A 15,880-nucleotide genomic window follows, 5' to 3' on the forward strand; every position below is an offset into this window, starting at 1 on the left:
CACACCTCTCCTCCAACCCACCTGTTTCCCCACACCTCCCACTATTTCATTCCCCGAACCTAGCTCTTCTATACACACAAAGAATACCGTAGTTAGTAAATGACGGCAGGATCTAAAAGGTAGGGCGAGTATTACTCTAACAACGTGGGGTATTTTCATTACCTCGTAACCCTGATCAACATCTACTAGACGCGCCACATTTCGACATCAAATGACAAAGACCACAAGTATATTCAGAGGATTGACGATTAATAGTATTATTAGGTGGGTATCTCTACTAGGTCATTATTTTCATTACATACTTCTTTCTCATGTCTAGCTCCCTTCTAATTGTAATCGTCACCCAAATCCTTGCCCATTAAAGCTACTCCTCTCCCCCCAAGAAGAAACAGTCTCCTACTGCTTTTCTCCAATTTCTTGTCTAATTGGAGACTCCTCAAGATTATCCACCTTTCCCAAGCCCATTTGATTGGTATCCCATCCCTTACTCTCCAAATACTCTCTGAAAGCTGCATCTTCCGTTGTGATAGTATCTTGGCCAATATGTGGTAAACAGAAGAGGGCCAAAGCCGCACTCAAGATACATCCCGAACTCGAAACGTAAAATGGATACTGCGCAGAAGCATTTTCACTGCCACCTGCTGCCTCAATATATGGGAAGACATAAGTACCAACAAAGGCACCAATTTTACCAACAGCGGCTGCAATGGCATAGTATTGTCCTCTAACACCTGTTGCGGAAGTTTTGGACGCGAGAAGTCCAATGTTGTCACCCGGACCGAGTTCACCGAGGGAAAGGAAGATTCCGTATACGACGACAAATGCAGGGACATTCTTGACTTGAGATAATACTGGGTACAAGCCGGACATGATGAAGCCAACAATACCCTGCAGGGTGACTCCTATGGCAAGAGCATAGCGAGGTCCAACCAAATCGGAGAAGAAAGAACCGAGAACAGCGCCGGGAATATAGAAGAGATTAATAACGGTGTTCCAACCGAAGGATTGGGATAGAGGTGCCGAGTCTCCGTAAATATTGCTGAGGATTTTCGAGGAATAGATACCAAACGAGTAGGTTGAAAACTATTGTTATGTGTTAGCATTTATCAATTTGGTGATTTGAAGCTTCACGTACATCGTAGATAAACCAAATCAAGGAAACTATCAATAGTCTAAACCAATAGTATTTAATTACAAGGCCATAGGGAATTTTGGCATTTTTCATGCTCTCTCTGTTTATAATTAGCGAGTTCTAAAATCATTCAACAGCCGTGGCACATACCTTTGAAACTCTTCTGGCTCCTTCAATTTTAATCGAAGATAGAACAAAAGCAATGGTGGGACTACACCGAGTCCAAGCGAAATTCTCCAGGCAGCTCGCAAATGGTCTTCCGTACAAATGACAACCAATAGATATGGTACAAAAGCGCCGATGACAAAACCGAAATCAATCATGACGTTCGTGAAAATGATAAACCATCTGTTTCGGGTACCCTCTTCTAATTCTCCAGAAGCTTCGGAACAACCAACAGATCCAGCCGGATATTCTCCTCCAATACCTACTCCGACAAGGAAACGATAAGCAGCAAGTGCAGCGAATAAACCTTGTACACTTCCTTGGTATCCATATGAACCAGCGCCAAGAGCAGCGAAGACGATAAGAATTACCGTGGACAGCGTAAGTGTGTTTGCTCTGCCCCATTTATCACTGGTATAACCAAATATGAGCATACCAGCAACCGTACCGGCAAACGTGATTGCGGAAATATTTTTCACAGCGGCCGACTTTGTGTATACATCTCCGTAGATTACTCCGAGCATAGTAGAAACTGATCCGATTACCTGTACGCGCATATTAGCATGTTAATCATACCCGAACTTGTGGCTGGAAGATTAGCATACGTTATTGATGTATCCATCAGAGAATAATCCTGAACCACAGGCCATGGCTGGCCAGAGTTTCTCCCATCTTGTCTTTGGGATATTGGCGAGAGGGTCTTCATGGTTCTGCGGACTCGAATTGGAATCGATAGCAAGATCATTGGCATCAGCCTCGGATTTCTTGCTGCGATTGAACATTTTTCCGGAATGGTAGTCGCACAAGAACCTCGACTTGTATTTTCAATTGGAGATATCGAAGAGGAATGGAGACAAAGTTCCCAAAAACTGGGTAGACGAGTAGTCTTAAATGAACAAATGCAATGTGCGAACTTTTGAGTGAAGGATCATGGATAGTTAATAGTTAGCTAAACCGAACCAAGCTTTTGCCGAAATGTCTGGGGGTCCTAGAATGAGACAGGGTAAGTAATAGGTAATATCGTAGAAATAAATTCAAGCTTCATATGCTAGGGGCTATTAGCTTCGAATCTAAATACGCCTGTGCCGTAGGGAGTATTGGCATTAGCACTATTGTTGTCGAATGACATATTGATTCAGTATTCACTTGCCCCTCAGTAAAAGCAAGTGCGTACCTAGGTATGTAGGGCAGCATTCAGATTCTCTGCAGCAAGCATTTTTTAAGTTGCAGTAAATCCATTTAGATACGCTAGCGGTGCATTTGTCAGACTGCAATACCAGACATGCCGCTCGCTCGATTGAGATTGAACCTGATGATCCCTTCCAAATTATCTGATTGAATGGGATTCTAGAATTCTGCCACCCATCTGCCAAACACAAATCCAATCTGGCAGGTGCTGCTCAGCTCAAGGCTCAAAAGCATCTATCCATCGTAGTGGTTGTTGCGATGCAACCGACAGGCAAGCATTGAGCTAGCTAGTTGCATGTGATGAAGTTGATACCCACAATACATTTTCGAAGCCGCCATTGATTTGCATCGTATTTGGTGATTTATTTGATGGTGGCTCGAAAGATTGTGACGTTGTGAGGTGTACGAATAATAAAGCGTAGATACTAGAAACTTCTATCCAATCGTCAGTATTTATTTATCAGGTGGTGGGGAAGTGGACCTTGAATGGAGCAAAAAGTTCGAAAATGGTTTGAGACATTTCCCCCACCCTCCATACTTTTTCAAACGGGAAAGTATGACCGAGCTCCCGAGGTCGTCGCGATAACATACATAGGTAGTCACAGATAGTCGGAGATAGTCAGAGATAGTCAGAGATAGGTAGTCACAGATAGTCACAGATAGTCACGGATGATGATCGCCGTAATCTTGGACTTGCGTTGCTACACCACTCTGCAATACGCTCCTCATCAACAGGCGAGCATATCAAAGATTCGATCAAGTCATCGTCCCTTCACTTCGTCATCAGTATGTTTTGCCATTCTACCTTGAACATACCCACAACTACGTTACGTCTGCCAACTTGGCACATCCATTTTCAAAAAGTTTAAGCCGCCGCCATACCGACGGGAAATATATCCTTGTCCGATGGTCAAGCTTTTTGCTGGTGGGCCCTCAGCTCAGTCAGCACCAAGACCCAATCATGGAGAGGTGATGAAGCACGCCCATCTACATCGATAAGCAACGCCTATCGAGAAATTACCCACATCGGTTTGCCCGGTTGTAGCAATGGGGCACACTAAACACTCGACCGGTCAACAATCGGATTAAAATGGGATGAGAAATGCCTGCAAGTTCACTCAACTAACTTGATCCAAGGAGGATCATCCCTAAGCCGATTTCCTCCATCCACTACTGCTTCCACTACTCGAGGATTTGCATGTGCAATATGCAGGTTCCTCGATTGGCTAGCAACGGCGATATCTACTATTCTTCTAACATTTGTCAAAGTTGGTAATTTCTAGAGAAGCGTTAGCAGATCAAGGATGTCGATATAGATCTAGTTCCATCCAAACCGTCGGGCAAGAGCTACTATCTTGGCACAAGTACCGATATCCGAAGGTCAAAATTTCAACTGTTATCTTTCCCGGCGAGGATTTGGCCACTTTCATTGCGTATGTTCGAGGATGTACGTTAACAAGTTTTGGGAAGCTAGGTATCACTTTTGATTTGTGTCTCCTGTTATCCAATTCCTCAATCATGTGTCGAGATTGTACACTGCTGTGGCACCACTCTTTGTGTCATTGACAGTTATTGAAATCAAGTGTATCATATTTTTATGAGAAGCTTCAGCCCTATCAGCTTTGTGAGTTAAGTTTCACGGACACGCCATCTTATGTGTTTATCGAATCAAACACAAAAATGTCGAGATGCTCGACGGCTGTAAACAGCCAGCTAGATCTAGCTCAACAGAACAACAGTGTTGACTAAGAAGCAAGATTAGCTGGTGATAGCCATGAGAATTATTCTTTCTTACCGATCATTGTCCATCACTCTCTCAAACTTTAGCCTTGACCTCCCCATCAGCCTTCCCATAACCCTCAAGCATGGCCACCGCTCTCCTCAAAGTTGCTCTTGTTTCGTCATAAGTCACCTTTTCTGCCGCTTCATCCCATGAACACCACTTGTATCCCGCAACCTCTTTTTCCTGGAGCTTTATTTCCTTCTCTCCCTCTTCTTTTCCAACCAATGCAAGCCAGTACCTAACCTCCTTTCCATTCCTCCTGACTGGATTTATGTATCTTTCCGAAAAACTCCCATCCCAGTCCTTAGAATCTTGTCCCTCAATCTCCCCTGAGTGTTCATCTGGTTTGAATCTCAAGACATCCTCGGGTCTAACCTTCAAGGACGTCTCTTCCTCGAGCTCTCGAATGGCGGTATGCAATGTTGACGCATCGCCAGTTTCGGCGTGACCCTTTGGGAAACACCAAAATGGGGGAACACTTTCCCAAATAGTTTTCTGATGGATGAGTAAAACTTCAGTATTTTCTGTGCTTGGAACAGGTGGAGGTGTGGGGAGTGTAAGGCTGGGCAGGTAGCGGATAGTATAAATGCCGAAAGAGCGGTCGGTGATCGGTGGGATGTTTGCCATTTGAAAGATGAAAGATGAATCTCACGGTTTCGAAACTGCGCAGATGTCAGTAATTGTTGATGCCCACGGAAGAGATTAAGACCTAAAAAAGAGGATCAAGGTGCGAAGTGAGAGGTGATGATGATGAATAGCAAGGGTGAAACAACGAATCATATAGTCGTTAAACAAAGAAGGAGGAAATATTTGAAACTTTGACTGCGGATTGCTCATGTTTCCTAGATTGAGGTAGGGCCAAATGTTCAATTCTGCGTAGAAAGACGAATAACAGCCTAGACGTTTTGTCTTCCTTTTGGGCAATGAGGCACAGTATTTTCACAACACAAAAGCACAAAGCCTAGCTTTATTATTGCCCATTATACATTGCTTCCTGAAATTATCCCGAAGCCGTATCCGAACGCAGGAAGCAAACAAGTTTGAGCAATTGGGGTTGCAACTTCAATAGAGCCTTGCTGCTACTAAACAACAACTTCTCAAATGATGTAGATTTAAAAATTGCAAGACTCACGATAGTTGCTGTAGAATTGATTATTGCTGCAAAGTTTTCCGATTTCCACGTGAAACAGTTCTGGAATGGATATGATGTAAAATATGCCGTATCAGGTGCTCACGCTAACGGCTCGCGGATTATAACACACCAAAGTTCGCGTCCCCAGATTTCATGCGACCAAGCGCGTCTCCCCACCACATCGTAATTAAAACCCACCTTCAACGACAATAATACATCAGCACCAATACCCAATACCATGTCTGTCCGAAGACGTCTTCAATCTGGCGCTGGGCGCCATGGTTCACAATCATCTCCTGCACCAGGCAGATCCCGCCCCTCAAATCCAAACGAATCAATTCCTTTCCCAGAATACACTCCACCAACATGTCCTCTCTCGGCCGATGCACAACGAGCTATTTCCAATATCCGTACTCTTCATCATAGCGATAAGCTCAAGAAACATCTCAGTCAAGCGATTAGGAATATCACAGATACCACTGTCGCCAATAACGATAGGATATGGGAGCGCAAGAGACAAGTAGAGAAAAATGCGCGGAAGAGACAAAGAGATGGACAAGATGACGAGGAAATCTCGGCGGAGCATAAAGATCTGGAAATTCACACGAAACATTTGGCAAAGAAGGTCAATATATGGACGGAGCAGGCGGAGTTGGCGATGAGGGTCTTGATTGATAAGGGCGATGAGGTGGAGAGGAATGACCTGGTAATTCAGGATGTTTGTAATAGATTGGATGAGATCAATCCAGCTCCTCCAATACGAAGGACCAGGGGTCAAGAAGATGAGGAGGTGAAGCAAGATGGGGTGGCCATCAGTGCAGTGGAGCTGTTCGATAAAATCAAGGAGGAATACAGGTCGAAATACGAGGCAGAAAGTATGACCAAAAGGTATATTATCCTTTTACCTACGCCCCGAGAAAGCTCGGAGTTGAATATATGGGCAAAAGCTAATTCGATACCTCTACAGATACGCTTCCAATAACGAATACAAGAGCTTCAAGCGTGTAGTCCACGATTCCCTTCATCCAGAGGGCGACCTACCCCTCCCCAAAGAATCCACATGGTTCCCCTCCGACCGCCGGCACCCAGCTACCCAAGCTAACGGACAAGTCGAAAATGAATCTTCCGATGACGAGATTGTTATCGAACGAATCGTCAAAGATCTCAAATGTCCACTTACATTTGCAATTTTCCGCTTTCCATACACTAATAACAAGTGCAATCACAGTTTCGAGAAAGAAGCAATCATCGAGTATCATGGGAAAAATGCGACGAGACAGGGTGGACAAAGAGTGGTTAAGTGTCCGGCGATTGGATGTGAGAATTTGATCGCCATGAAGGATATGTATGATGATCAATTGGTTTTGAGACAGGTTAGGAGGGCGACGCAGAAAGAAAGGACTGATGACAGTGATGATGACGATGATTCTCCGAGAGGAACTCAAAGGAACAGACCCGAGGAGTTAAATGATGAAAGTACATTCCTGGATGTAGATGATGAGGATAGGCGGCGAAGTGTGAAGAAGGAGAGAATGAGTAGTAGGGCTCCACCTACTATAACGCAAGTTAGTACGGATGGCGAAGATGAGGATGAAGAAGATGAATGAGAAATTTATGAGTGGATTATGAGCGGGCTACTTAATTTACAATATCATGACTTTATGATACAGCTATATATATTAATATTAGGAATTGGTCTACCACCAATCCAATAGCTTTTTACTTTCCCCCAATGAATAATAGGCTTACCAAACCCCCCAATCGATCACTCACCCCCCTCCTCAATGACGACCAAGCAAACAAGAAATTCAAAGCGCATCCCAACCAAGACTTCCCGAAAATATACACCCATCCCATGCCAAACCACCTATCCATCCCGACCATCCACCACCCACCCACACCATGAAAATTTCATCCATTTCATCCACCCCCTTTCCCCCCTTAAAATCCCTCAAAAGCCCTCATCATTCGCATACCCATCCCCCTCCCTCCCATGCCCATGCCCATTCCCATTCTCATCCATACAACTCCCCAAATACCCGGAAGAACACCCGGATACAAGCACACATCTTCGAAAGTTAGTGACAATCACAACAACAAGCACAAGAAAGTAGGTAGATACAGACAACAACACCCATAATCCCAAGCCAAAAAACCACATTGTGATCTCCGGTATTCGAGTCTTTTACTTCTCACATTTTGATGACTTGGCTCGATCGGTATGTACACAGGTATCTGCTGGCTTGTGAGATATTCGAATGTGGATTGAGAAATCCGAGAGACTTTGGTTGTGTTTAAGAGTTTTCTTACATAGCTGGGATCCAAAAGATTGATTTAGTGGCCCCGTGAAGTATGATTCACATATCCGCTGCATGAATAGCATAGTTAAATGTTACAATTATTACATCACCTTGGGAAATAGAATCACCGAAACACACATTTTCCATAAGGGTCTCCTCGCTTCAGCCAATTTAGCTCCATGTTACATCCTATCATGATAGACCGAAGATTTTACATGATGGATTTTATTAAACTATGAAACAGGAATGCTAATACTCTCCTCACAAATCTGAAATCTCAATATCAATACTGACTGACAGTCTTCTGCAACGAGAAAAAAAAAGGAAATAACGCAATTGTATCTGAAAAAAAAACCATAGAGCCTGCCCGATCATATTGTCCACGTTTTCCCTTGATTCTTGCCCACCATACCACTCATAAAACTATCCGCCAAACTCATATGAATTATGAGAAAGAAAGCAATATCCCATATTGAGAAAACGTAATGCTCAGTGCCCAAATAATCCTACAAAAAGAAACTTGTGTGGCAAAATAATTAAAACAAAAGGCAATAGTGTAAACGGTAAAGGTGCAAAGATACGAAAGGCTAATACTAGCATAAGTGGGTTTAAACCCTCTGATACAAGTCCAGCTATTTTGATATCAAGTGCAAACGTGCCATTAATACAAGAAAGCGCATGTTTGGTACAACATGGCCTTTAACATCTGATGGATTCCTTGAAAAGCATGCTAAGCAGATGAGGAAATTACAGCTGTGGCATAATTTGTGAATATGAAACCCTAGAGTGGAAGACAAGATGTCACAAAACCAAATCATTGTAGTTCTGCTTGACGTCGCTTGATAGACGTATGGCGGGCAATTTCTTTCAGGCAATCAAGATAGTCCTCATTTCCCAGATGCTCTGGAGAGCGATGGAAAGATTGACCACGACCAATACGTGAGCGGTTCTCTGGCGTGCTTGGACTAGCAATACTCCGGGGTGAGGCAACCGCTGGAGATTTACTGATACATGCCATGCTGACCATAGCAGGAGCCAGAGATGCTGCTGCCGAGCCGCGATTTTGGAGAGGAACAATACCTTGAGCATTAGCCGAAGAAACATGAGCAGGCGCAGCAATGGCTGAATGAGTTGCAGGTTGAAGATTCAGCAAGTTCTTCAAAATTTGATTCTTTTGCACAGCACTACGTATAATCAGTAAGAGTTGAACGTTGAAGGAAACAGGTTTTACGCACCTGCTTGTAGTTCTGATGAGTTCAACGAAACTAGATTTGCTCTTTGGAGAACCATCTTGAGCTGAAGGGGTGACAATCAAATTCTCCTTCTCATTACATGACTGATTACTTGGATTACTTGTCGAAGTACGATGATCTGCGCGTCGAGTCCAAGACCCAATACTCTTATTATCATCGACATCGTCCCCATTCATATATGTTGGTGTGAGAGTACCTGGTCTGCCTCTGATTGGCGACTTCGATGCAAAAATGTTACCCAAATGTTCAGATGTGTGCAGTCTAACATTGGAAGCCTCTTCAGTCTTGTAAGATGATGCGACTTGTGGAGAAGTCGATGCAAAGATATCCCCGAGGTCTTGACGATTTAATGGCTCAGTACCAGTAGGAATTGGGACTTGGTTAGGTGCCGGTGCATGTAGACTATTTAATGGAGGTGCACTGCGTGAATCTTCAAACGTTTGAGAATTGATGGCGGAAGTTGTTGAATTCTTTTCAGTCTTGTAGGAATCTGCTGCAGCTGATTCATTCGAGTCAAAAATAATACCAAGATCTCTGCGTGTCAAGGATGGAGTACTAGCGTGTCTTGTAACTCGTTTTGGTGTCGATTCATGAGTTTCATCGGAAGAAAAGACAAGAGCCAGATCTTCAGATGTATAGTGACGATCAATAGAAGGACTTGTAGCTTGATTGGAGTGATAAGTGGGTGTTGATGGGAATTGACCCTCCGATTCAGAAATAACACCAAGATCCTCGCGAGCTGACGAGTGTACACTGGCGGGGTCTGCAACCTGTTCAATATAAGGGCTGTGTAAAGCTACAGGCATATCATGTTGAGGTCCCTGAAGTACTGCAGACTTTTTGCCTGTGTCCATGTTTTCTTCGGGAGTCTTGGCAAAAAAACCCGAGAGAATCTCAAGTCCTTCAGCGTCAGCAGAAATCTTACGTGGTGTTTTGATAAATTCGAGAGACAGATTCTCACGAGCGCTGATAGAAGACTCATTAGCGGGAGATTGCGTAGTCAAACTAAATGGTGGCATTGATCTGCCGGCTCTCGACTTTGTGTCCAGAGCATTGTGACTAGCAGAGTTTCGCATTGGACTGGACCATGGTGATGTATATTTTGTTGAACCCGACTCAGTGATTTCATTGAGAAATATTGATTGACATTTATTGAGATAATCTTCCGTATTGAACGTCGTCTGATTGTTATCATTACCTTGGGCAGGTGAAGTTTGTACAAGTGTCTGCCTACCAATATCAAATCTTGGGGCTTGACGAGTAGAACCGCTATTTGAATTATTGCTTGCCAAATTGCCAAAGTATTCTTTTTGGGCAATATACCTCTCTGGATCATAGCTTTGAGTATTTACTCGAGCGTATGGTCGGAGACCTGTATTTTGTGAATTCATAGTAGGGCCACAAGACATCTGTGCCATCTGTGAAACAGGGTTAGGGTGTGTCTCAGCTCTCTGGAAACTTGGGAAGGATGCTGCATGGGTTTGCAATTGAGGTACGGGCATTGTCTGGGATCTTGGCATGCTGATCATGCTTGAGCCAGCGGCAGAGTCTTCCCAACGAGTCTGACAATTTCCCATAAGCCGAGCTAATCTCTGAGCAGTGTTTTCCGGTGTTGCTGGTGGTGATGTTTGGCCTCCCGGACGAGGATCTGTAACTCTTGCAAATTCCTCCCATTCAGCAGCACTAAGATCTGTACGGCAGCCACGGGGTTGGAATGGTGGGGCCATTGCTGCTGTAGCAGGCAATCGAGAACCAGATCCAAGCTTAGTGGTGGAAGCTCGCGGAATGGATGGAGAATCAAGACTGCGCGTGGTTGATGAGTTTGCATAAGCGACGGAGGGCTCCTGACTACGTAAAGTGGTGCTTGGACTAGAGCTGACAATGACTGGACTTCGAACGCCATTCTTGTTAGATGAAGTATCAAGTGAGCTTTCAGCATCGATAGAGGTTTGAGATTTCGCTTGTTCAGTTTGGGTACTGCCTGATTGGTTGGGCTCAGATTGAAGCAAATTCGTCATTCTCGCAATCTCTCCCATAAGAACCTGGCGTTGAGTTACCCAGTAAGGAACTGATTGTAGCGATTGACGGGAGATGTGATCTTCAAGCATCATGAGATGATCTCTATGTTGCTGAAGAGTCTGCTCAATGGAGGTTGATTGCAGTGGGAGTATCGGCGCCATTGAAGCTTGCTGAATGTGAGCTTGTTGTGGCATCATTGAGAAAAATTGTCCATTGGGATGTTGCATCATGGGTACCGGAAAGTTTCCTGGAGATATTGGAAATGGAATAGGACCAAGCATTGGATGCGGCATGTGGTGTCCTGGAGGGCCGCCTAGCATAGGAGGACCGAATGGCTGGTTTCCCACCAAGCCCGAAGGAAATCCGCTGGGAGGTTGAGGAAATCCCGAGGTAGGGAAACACAACTGATTATTGACCATCATGTATGGACGATTGGGATCAAATTGGCCAGGGTGAGAGACTCTGACTGGATGCAAAGAGCTATTAATGCTATCGCTACCATTGGCGCTTTGATGGAGAGGCTGTGAGTGGCCTGGGTGACTAAATGTTTGGCCCGACACACTCGGTGCGCCTTGCTGGAAATAGCCATAAGATGGTAGGAAAGAACCAGGAAAGACAGGATGAAATCCTGGAGGGCCTTGCGCTCCAACAGGAATCAAAGATGGTTGAGCGTCACCAGTAATGCTATTTGCAGCTCTGCTGTGATCAATTTGTTCAGTCTCGTTGGTTTGCTGGGTAGACTCGGATGTGTGCTTGTTGCCAATGGGCTCGAATGATGGCGGTGCCATTGCTCTAGTGTTTGGAACTATGCGACCACCAGCAGTAACTCTTACGTGAGTTGGAGAAACAACGGCCCTATAGAATCTTCGAAAGTTCTCGGCCTGATGCAAAGCCACGCTAGTCGGCGCAGAATGTGGTTGTATCTGATTGTCAAAGGTACGGCGTGATTCAGAGTTGGTATTTTGACGTAAACACCAACTGCCTTGGCTGCGCATTGATTGAGATGAGGAAGAAGATGATTCTCCACGACGAGTTGTTCCTTCAGGACGTATGTATTTATGTCGTTTTGAGAGGATTGTGGTCAAACAAGTGTAAGTATGGGGATTTCGGAAAGCTTGCTCAGGAAGGGTAAATATGGCAGCTACAGAGATCACTTCTTTAGTATTTATAAAATGGTGAATTAAGGAAGCAGGATAATACTAACCAATGTCAGGGTGCTTGTTTATGTTATTGATCACACAAGAAACGAATGGAAGGGATTTCTTCAGATCAAGCAACTGATCAATTGTATAGCGGTGTGCCTTCATACTTGTATCTTCAAGAAGAGACATTGCAGAAAGTCGATGAATTGACTTGCCAAACACAACGTTGGTGCCGTTTCTCAGCTGTATCTTGTGCTTCACAGCAAGGGTGAGAATGAACCGAAAGTTTGATAATGAGAGCGTGTGCGTCTGGCTATTCTTCAACAATTAAAGTTCTTTAGCGAAAAGAATCGCAGAATGGAGTCGATTTGAGATGAAGAGCAGGGTGAAATCCTGTCGCAGAAGAAATCCAAAGGTTGTGTTGTTGGTGTTTTCTTTTGAATGCCTGATATCTATGACCTCAGAATCGTAGCTAAAAAATTAATAGACAGCAGTCAGTAATTGAATCATTCCAAGTGAATACGTGAAGGGATGGGCATGTGCAATGTCAAAACAAATCTGCCAACTTGAGAAAAGGTGGGGTAGACATCAAACATCCTCGAGGATAGTTTACTGGAAGATGGAGATGACTGCTTGATGAAATCACCATGGCAATGGTTGTCATCCAACAGTCCTGATATGCTCTCCTCTGATCCCGAAGGTCATTCCATCATTTCCATTCTCTAGACAGCTTCACGGGAGTCAGATTTAACTAGATAATATACAACTTACTGGTATGGTAGAAGTGAGACAATTGTGGCCAGGAACAAACAGCTTGTGCAAGGTGAAAACCAAACAATTCTTCTGCAAAGCTGGATATCTGGAGACAGACATAAACAAAGCGATGGAAGAGTAATAACGAGACTTTTACAAGAAGTAGCAAGAGGCAGAGAGAGGCTCTATTGAAGGAAGAGTTTGCTGATGAAAGGTCTCAATCAACAGCAACAACAGCAATGCTGGAACTGAAGGGAGTGGTGTTGCCGTTCTTTGGAAGAACAGAAGTTTCCGTTATGTAGAACAGAAAGAGAAAGAGCACTTACTACATTGGGCACCTTTGTATGTACCTTCGTAACTGGAGCATGCAAGAAAACAACACCTTCAATTGATACTTACTACTTATTACCTAATGTGGTGCGACGAGGTTAATTGAGGCAAGAGCAAGACAAATATGCATAGAAATGGTCTGTCTAACAATTTTCACTATTACCATTGCCAAAGCATTCGGGAGCATGGTGGTGATTTCAGCCGCATGAGAATACACAGGTGTTTCGCAGCTGATATACTGCCATCCCGTCCCCACCAGTCCACAGAGAGAACATACAATAGGAGCAGTCAACAGTCCTGCTCTCAGCCCAAGGATCTCTCAGGTATGATCACGTATTGGCAGCCTGTCTGGAGATTTGGGGGCTAGAAGCACTGGAGTGAATTTGGTGCACAAAAGTAAGCTTTCAGAAGATAACATGGTCCTTCCTGTCCTAAACTGGCTTATGCTTGGATGTGCAGAATTGACACTTCTCAAAGCGAACCACTTCTCTAGTCAACGTCAAAGCCCTGAAGTATACTGGCAACCAATGGACTCGATCAAGCGTAATATATTAGAGAAGTGCTATTACCTGCTCTTCGAGTATATTGTCTCGTAGCATCTTCACCTCGGGAATATACTGTATTCTTGCATAGATATCGTTAGGTATTGCTCAGCGTATGCCCTGGAAACCATGTTGCGTTTCTAGTGTAAGATATCGTTAAAAGCGCAACAACAAGGGGAAGAATGGTGGAGAAAGTGGAAAACAATTGATGGAAGGGGGAAGAGAAGGACAATAAAAGGGAGTTTGGGGGAGAGAGGAAGTTAGACGGGCAAGGAAACAAGATATGGAGATGGAAGGAACGAAGCTTGAGTGAAGTGATGTTGAGACAGAAGCTAGGCGAGCTTTCAACCTTGACCTTACTGCTTAAGGACTAGGGAGAACTAGTCATGATTGTCTCGCACGTGATTCAGCTTTTTCTGTAAGGTTACGAACAACGTGGGCGAATCGGCATGCAACAATATCATTATTATTCTTAAGCTTTTACTATGCTCTTATCATTTCTGCCATGTCTCCAGCATATGTACGAGAATAAACATCAAGTTGCGCAGTAATTTGCAAATACTCGACAGTGACGTAGCATCTCAAAAATTTATTATTGAGGTCAAGATGATTGATTGGCAGATACAGTGAAACTAACCGGTAAATGAATGCTGAGTTCACCAAAAGAGGCAAACGCTAATTGAGCATAGAATCATGTACTTCCAATGCCACAAGAATTTTGCCTTTTCCCCCAAAGGTCAATGTTCTCGGCCAATAAGGCGGCAGTTCGATGCTGTATCAATCGTGCAAGGCCGTGAAACTTCTCTCCATACTCCGTGTATGGCCCCGCTTCGTTTCTCAAAATTGTATCCGAAAATCTCCTATGCAGATTGGCATTTGCTAGGTACTTTCTGATTAAGATCTTTCAATGGAATGGAATACGCAATGAGTCACATGTCTCATTAAGTAGTTTTCCTGGATGTCCACGCAACGCAATCTGTTGTATTGTGGTTCAAGATCCTGTCACACCCTTGTCCCCCCCGCCAACCTTATTAATTACAAAAATGCTTGGCCACATGAAGATATCCCCATAAGATGCTAAACGACCTTTTGGCAATCAAACAGAGAGCGTCATAATTGCAGAAAGACACTTTTCTATTTCCAAATTTCCCAACCTCGGCCACCATCGAAGATTGCCCCTTTTGGCGAGAAGACAATCCAGCGAAAACACTATTCTTTCACTGTCGAGCAGACGCAAAAACTAGAGAAAGGAAACGATATCCCGGAGAAAGCCACGGAGGTTGTATTGGATGCATGGTATCAACCACTTTTCTGTGCTGGGATAATTTGCTCTCTTACAACTTGAGAAACAACGCCATCGATTGCTGGAAGGCTCTCGGCCATTGGCGACGTCGTTGTTGGAAACTCCGCGCTCTTCGGATCTTTCACTATCCAACCGCTGTCAAAGTCGCTCAAAGCGACAATTTCCATCGCTGTATAATACAAATTCCCATCTTGGATCTGTGGCACGAATACCTCCCTCGACATCCTAAGTTGAGATGCAGAAACAATATTCTCATCCCTACCGCTCGCCTAAGTGACATTAGCATGCATCGGTTCATGGCTGGCGATTTGCATACCAAACATTTCGCACACGATTCATTATTAACCCAAACCCAATTTTCGCAATTATACAACATCCAGTATTTACACCGGTACTTGTAGTAGCCTCCACCAGACCCACTCATTGTGTTCTGAATATGTTGTTACTAACTGCTAGCAGCAAGATATATTTCGGATTTGATTACACTACCCGCTGGTAGGAGAGCGACTTGAATGGCAGGATAGCTATAACAGGGCACCTTTAATGACACAATATGCCACGGACTATGTGAATAGTTGTCCGAATTCTCGATATGGACGCCCAACCTGTAACTGAGGTTAGGAAAAGTATAAGTGATATTTTTTGCCTTTTGATAAGAAAAGAGGTGGATGAGTCTTGATATATAACTGATATCAAAACATCTAGAATCTTGGAAACCACTAGGGCACTTTCGAAACGGACGATACTCTAAATCTTCGAGGAGAAGCACATGGATCAAAATGGCGTGTTTCCCCGCTCAAATCTTATAAGAATTACATGGAAACTCCAATGTTGCAGA

General features: G+C 44.0%; 5 protein-coding genes across 5 annotated transcripts; 1 reads left to right on the forward strand and 4 right to left on the reverse strand.

The window, feature by feature from the left end:
* Positions 1 to 242: 242 nt before the first annotated feature.
* BCIN_13g02780 (hypothetical protein) lies at positions 243 to 2,184 on the reverse strand. Its single transcript, XM_024696756.1, has 4 exons — positions 1,903 to 2,184; positions 1,283 to 1,842; positions 1,136 to 1,232; positions 243 to 1,083 (listed from the first exon to the last, which is right to left on the reverse strand). Exons 1-4 carry the CDS (start codon positions 2,077 to 2,079, stop codon positions 397 to 399), a joined length of 1,521 nt encoding a protein of 506 aa, XP_024552569.1. The 5' UTR covers positions 2,080 to 2,184; the 3' UTR covers positions 243 to 396.
* Positions 2,185 to 4,251: 2,067 nt separating this feature from the next.
* Positions 4,252 to 4,978, reverse strand: BCIN_13g02790 (hypothetical protein). The gene has a single exon (XM_001555189.2). The coding sequence runs from the start codon at positions 4,893 to 4,895 to the stop codon at positions 4,302 to 4,304; it is 594 nt and encodes a 197-aa protein (XP_001555239.1). The 5' UTR covers positions 4,896 to 4,978; the 3' UTR covers positions 4,252 to 4,301.
* Positions 4,979 to 5,557: 579 nt separating this feature from the next.
* BCIN_13g02800 (hypothetical protein) lies at positions 5,558 to 7,160 on the forward strand. The gene is made up of 2 exons (XM_001555187.2): positions 5,558 to 6,288; positions 6,368 to 7,160. The coding sequence occupies exons 1-2, from the start codon at positions 5,639 to 5,641 to the stop codon at positions 7,005 to 7,007; spliced, it is 1,290 nt and encodes a 429-aa protein (XP_001555237.1). The 5' UTR covers positions 5,558 to 5,638; the 3' UTR covers positions 7,008 to 7,160.
* Positions 7,161 to 8,064: 904 nt separating this feature from the next.
* Positions 8,065 to 12,610, reverse strand: BCIN_13g02810 (hypothetical protein). Its single transcript, XM_024696757.1, has 3 exons — positions 12,177 to 12,610; positions 8,936 to 12,113; positions 8,065 to 8,884 (listed from the first exon to the last, which is right to left on the reverse strand). Exons 1-3 carry the CDS (start codon positions 12,301 to 12,303, stop codon positions 8,515 to 8,517), a joined length of 3,675 nt encoding a protein of 1,224 aa, XP_024552570.1. The 5' UTR covers positions 12,304 to 12,610; the 3' UTR covers positions 8,065 to 8,514.
* Positions 12,611 to 14,793: 2,183 nt separating this feature from the next.
* BCIN_13g02820 (hypothetical protein) lies at positions 14,794 to 15,656 on the reverse strand. Its single transcript, XM_001555183.2, has 2 exons — positions 15,359 to 15,656; positions 14,794 to 15,311 (listed from the first exon to the last, which is right to left on the reverse strand). The coding sequence occupies exons 1-2, from the start codon at positions 15,464 to 15,466 to the stop codon at positions 15,039 to 15,041; spliced, it is 381 nt and encodes a 126-aa protein (XP_001555233.1). The 5' UTR covers positions 15,467 to 15,656; the 3' UTR covers positions 14,794 to 15,038.
* Between the last annotated feature and the right edge of the window lie 224 nt (positions 15,657 to 15,880).

The sequence above is a fragment of the Botrytis cinerea genome, chromosome 13, assembly GCF_000143535.2.
Source record: "Botrytis cinerea B05.10 chromosome 13, complete sequence".
Lineage (NCBI taxonomy): Eukaryota > Fungi > Ascomycota > Leotiomycetes > Helotiales > Sclerotiniaceae > Botrytis > Botrytis cinerea.